The 4,862-nt window shown below is 57.2% G+C and overlaps 1 protein-coding gene across 1 annotated transcript in view; it reads right to left on the reverse strand.

Annotated features, from left to right (window-relative positions):
- Positions 1-2,263, reverse strand: part of PAX9 (paired box 9) — a 14,428-nt gene extending 12,165 nt beyond the window's left edge. Inside the window, exons 1-2 of the mRNA XM_024762068.1 lie at positions 2,074-2,263; positions 689-1,315 (exon numbers count right to left, since the gene is read on the reverse strand). Coding sequence (XP_024617836.1) covers positions 689-1,315; positions 2,074-2,077 — 631 coding nt within the window. The 5' untranslated portion in view covers positions 2,078-2,263. The remainder of the gene's footprint in view (positions 1-688; positions 1,316-2,073) is intronic.
- Between the last annotated feature and the right edge of the window lie 2,599 nt (positions 2,264-4,862).

A 4,862-nucleotide genomic window follows, 5' to 3' on the forward strand; every position in this document is an offset into this window, starting at 1 on the left:
GGAGGAGGGGGGAGGAGGGGGAGGACAAAGAGAGAAATAAAGCAGAAAATTAGTCCCAGAATGAGCAATGCTGTAACACGCAAGTTACTAGTAGTAACTTCAGGACCTCCGTTTCCGAGGAAAATGAAGTGAAGCATAAGAATGAAACCAATTAGGTGACATTTGAACTTCCTGCCTGAGCAAATTTGGTCTGATTGCCAGAACGCAAGAAGAACACTGCAGTTTCCACAGGGTGCCCGACTCCTCGCGGCCGCATCTGATCCCCAAACAAGCTGCCCGCAGCAGTGTCTGCAGCCGGCAGCCCCACGCCTGCTCGGGCCTCTCCGGCTGCGCCCCAAGTCCGGCCCTGGCGGCGCTCTCCAAGTGAGCGAGCTGGTCTGAGGCTGCGGCGGCGCGCGAGGCGGGGGAGGGTGGAAAATGCGAACCATGTGTCGGGGATGGGGGGATGCTGTGGGTCTGGTCGTTTGAGATGAGGCAGTAGACTGCGTGTGGCAAGGAAACGACGGGCATGAATTTCACGTTAATGAGATCAGGACACCCCATGGGAGGGCCCCTTACGTTTCCAAAGGAAGAAGCCTCAGGCGGTGGGATAGACGCGGGCCCCCCCGGAGGCCGCAGATACAGAGACCCCAGAGAGGCTGCGGCGGGAAGCTCTGCACATACACACATCCGGTCCCCGAGCCCTTACCTTGGTCGGTGATGGAGCGAATGCCCAGGATGTCGGTGACGGAGTGGGAGGAGGGCCAGGTGCGCGGCATGGCCACGGAGCCGGGGATGGCGGGCACGCCGGGCGGCGTGGGCACCTTAGCCGCGGCCGCCGTGATGGGGCTGGGGTACGAGTAGATGTGGTTATAGGGCAGCGCCGGCTGCGGCGCCGGCTGGTGCTGCTTGTATGAGTCGTAATGGCCCTGTTGGGCCAAGTTGCCGATCTTGTTGCGCAGGATGCGGCTGATAGAGCTCACCGAGGGCACGTTGTACTTGTCACACACGCCGTCCGCCAGTAGGCGGTCCCGTATCTCCCAGGCGAAGATGCCGGGGTCCCTCTGCTTGTAGGTCCGGATGTGCTTAACCACAGTGGGGGTGGTGACCCGAGGCTTGCTGCCCCCAATGGCCCCTGGCAAGATCGAGCCTGTCTCATTGTAGCGCGCCAGGATCTTGCTGACGCAGCCGTGCGAGACCCGTAGCTGGCGGCTGATGTCACACGGTCGGATGCCCAGTTGGGCCAGCTCCACTATGCGAAGCCGAATGGCGTTGGGCAGCGGCCTCCCGTTCACGAATACTCCTCCCAGCTGGTTCACCTCCCCGAAGGCTGGCTCTGCAAAACGAACACATGGCGCGCCGGGACGCGCATCCGCAGTTTGGGACAAGCGCTTGCCACTCGGCCTCCGCGCGCGTCATGGGACAAGGCGGATACACCCGCCTCGGACTAAGGACCCGGGCTTTCACCAAACCGTAAGGTCCCCAAGCCTTGAGGAACGGCCGCAAATCACCGCGGTCGAGTCAGCCCCTCCTCCCTCATTCCGGTAGTGCCTGAGGCCGCTACAGACAAATGTAGTGGTGAGACGCAGGGCCTCTCCGAGTGCTCAAAAGTCTCCGAAGCAGGCGGGGAAATCGGTCTCGACGCCTGCAAGCGGCTCCTTCTCGCCTACTCGGCGCTAAAGTCCTTGTGCCGCTCCCCCTTGATCCCCAGCGCCCCGCCTTGGGACCTGCGCAATTAGACAAAGTCTAGTCTTTTTTTCTGGTTGGCGTTTTTTCCCCCCCGTGTCTGCGTGTATGTGAAACAAAATTTGGTCCGCAACTGGGACCGCGGGGCTTGCTGATGCAACCTCTCCCTACTCTTGAAATCAGAAAATGGCATCAACAGCAGCAACCCAGTAGCCCGCGTTCAGACTGAGCTGCTGTGCGTCTCTGACCCTTAGCGTGTTCCTACAAGTTGTAGGAACACGAGCAAAGTCAATAAGGCGAGTGTGAGCGCTCAGTGGTGCGCGCCCTCGCGCGCCCTCCCTCCCTCCCTCGCCCGCTCGCTCCCTCCCTCCCTTCCCGGTTCTGACAGCGTCCCCCGCCGCCACTCACCCATTGCTCCGAGCAGTACACCAACCGGGCCCCAGTTCCGCACTCCCAGAAAGAAACTTTTCGCGTGGCCTCAGTGGCCCGGTGTGTCGCTCCCCCGGGCCGCTGGTGCCTCCGCTTCTCCCCGGGAGGAGGCGGCGAGAGTGCAAAAGGAAGGAGTAAAAGGAAGTCTGTGCCCCGATGAAAGAGGCTTGAGTTCTGCATTTCAATCTAAGCAGCAACGTGGGCTGGGCTGAGTGGGGCCGGGCGGCTCCGTCTATCACTCACTAGGGACACGCCCCCAAAGAGGAGGGCCCGAAGGCAAGCTGCATGATGATTGGTTTGGCCCGTTGAGCGACAGCACAGTCCGGGAAAGTCCTTCCGCTGTCTCTTTCAATCTTGCTCTGCACCTGGGTGACTAAATACAATGAAAAGAGGTGTTTGACACCTTCCCAGGGGCAGCGCAAACAGCAAAGTCAGGCTGTTAAAAATGCTGAATAAGCAAATGAAAGCGTTTGGTCTGAATATGAAAGACTCGAAGGGAGAAGGGGCTGAGAATACTTCTTTGGGGGAAAGACGGACATCTCAGAATTTAACTTCAAACTCTAGGTGGGAGGTGAGCGCCACCGTCTTTGATGGTGGTGATGGTGAGCGTTCTTAGAATAGCCTGTCCTGTAAGCCTCGATGGGATATCAGGAGAGGATGGCCGTTACCGGCGGGTCCTACCGCACTCCAGCCTACGCCAGGTGGCCAGAGCCCAGGTGTGAGAAGGTAGGCCCGTCGGAGAGACGAGGAGAATTAGGGGAGACCAAGCCAGAAATGGAGGCCTTTGTTTCCACCAGGTGGAGACCTCTCCCCCGGCCTCATGACTAACGCCCCGCAACAGTCTCCAGGGAGTTCATCCAGGAGCGCGGGGTAAAACCCTAGCCTAGACTCCAAGCAGGAAAGTAGCCACACGCGGCTAAAGCAAGCGCACAACGTCGACCAATTGCCAGCGCATGGGGCACTCTCTGCGGAAGCCAGCGCGCCGCGGGGCTCAACCGTGTTGCTGGTCCGCTGGCCCTTGGTGCCGGCCGAGGTTCTCCGGTTTTCCCCCACCAGTGAACCACTGCTAAGGGCTTTTGTTTAAATACGAGAAAGACTTGGTTCCAAGAAGGTGAACACTGAGCCTGCACATGTATGTGATTCTCACGTCTTCTGACTAGCTGCCAGAGGCCCTGCAGTTCAGCCTACCTTCTGAATTTTCACTTTCATTCACGCTAAGTCTAATCCAAAGTGTACAGTATTCTTTTTGGCAGTCAAAGTTATTCACATTTTGAGTACCGGTTATGGAGAATGCTAATCAAAATCAAAAGCAAGATGGGGAACATTTTTAATGAACTTGGGAGTTTGTACTGCTTCTGGTCGAGGATACTGATACTGCTACTTGACAATCATACGTTAGCTCTTTCTTGTGCACACAGGTTTCGGGGCTGATTGTCCCACAATCCCGAGGGATGGGCTCTGGTTTACACATAGGGAAGCTGACTGGGCCCCGATCCGGGCCAGTAAGTGACAAGAGCCCAGGAAAAACTCATGGTCAGCTGCGCTTTTTGAAACGAACACGAATCTCCAGATCCTCAGGTTTCTGTGGCAGGGGTGCCCTCTTAGTTGAAATTTACAGGTAGGAAAGATTTGAAAGATAAAGGAACTATGAAGTCAAACATCCTTAATTCTTTACAATCAGGTTCTTGTGGAAAGTCCCACAACTAGAAATACTTGAACTTATCTGCCTTTTTGGTTGTTGTTGCTGTTTCAATTGTTTAAAATCTCGAAGTTTGACTTGACAGCGATTTCACCCCGGTCTGACCCGCAGTACCTGTTGTGTGGCACCCCCTGGTGCTCTAGAACTCGGAGGTCCTTTGTGGGTCCCAGATTTTAAAAGCAACAGCTCCTTCTTGGGGCAATTTAGTTGAGTCTGCGGTATCTGAGGGGAGTATACGATTTTGCCTGAGGCTTGTGCGAAGGAATGAACGTGCTGGGCATCTTGATCAAGAGCCCCCCTGACCCCTCTTCCCCCTCGCCGACACACACTGAGTAGCGACCCCTGCGCGGACTCTGTGCCCAGCTGTTGGGTGCCCAGTGATCGCTTCTCGGGCTCTGCAGGGCTGCGAAGTTGATAAAAAGGCTCTTCGCCTTCTGACTGGCAAGACCCAGTGCCGTGATGTGTTTCTATGTGCTCTGTGAGGGCTTTAGCACCAGCACCAGCCTGGAGTGATCCAGAGACTCACATTGTTTGGAGCTCTGGCTAGGAGGACCTAACACACACACCTCCCTCTCGTTCGCCCTCAACTCCCTCAGTTGCCTCATATTCCCCGCACAGCCTTGCTGATGCCTCTCCATTTCCACCTGTGGTAGCACGCGGTCTTGTCTGCAGCGGATGCCCTGCTCCGCGCCCCTCAGGGCCCAGCAGGCCCTCTTTACGCCGGCGAGTGCGGATGTTTGGCACTCTCAGCTCAGCGCATTCCCGAGAGCAGGCGAAGGATCTTGTTTGGGGACACTGAGTATCCGCAGCAACCTGAGGCCCAGGCTCCAGGGGCAAAAGGAGTCGTAGCTTCAGGGGACAGACAGAGGCGCCCAACCCTAGAGGAAGGGGCTGATGCAGAACCCTCCCAGGACGCACACTGAGTGCTGTGGCCAGGTAGCCCGGCTGGCAACCCGATGAGAGACAAGTGACCTGAAGGGGGAGGAAGAGGGATTGGTAGAGTAGGAAGAGGGATTGGTAGGGGGGGAAAGAGGGATTGGTAGCAGGGGAAGAGGGATTGGTAGGGGGG

This window comes from Neophocaena asiaeorientalis, unplaced genomic scaffold (genome assembly GCF_003031525.2).
Source record: "Neophocaena asiaeorientalis asiaeorientalis breed wild unplaced genomic scaffold, Neophocaena_asiaeorientalis_V1.1 scaffold190, whole genome shotgun sequence".
NCBI lineage: Eukaryota > Metazoa > Chordata > Mammalia > Artiodactyla > Phocoenidae > Neophocaena > Neophocaena asiaeorientalis.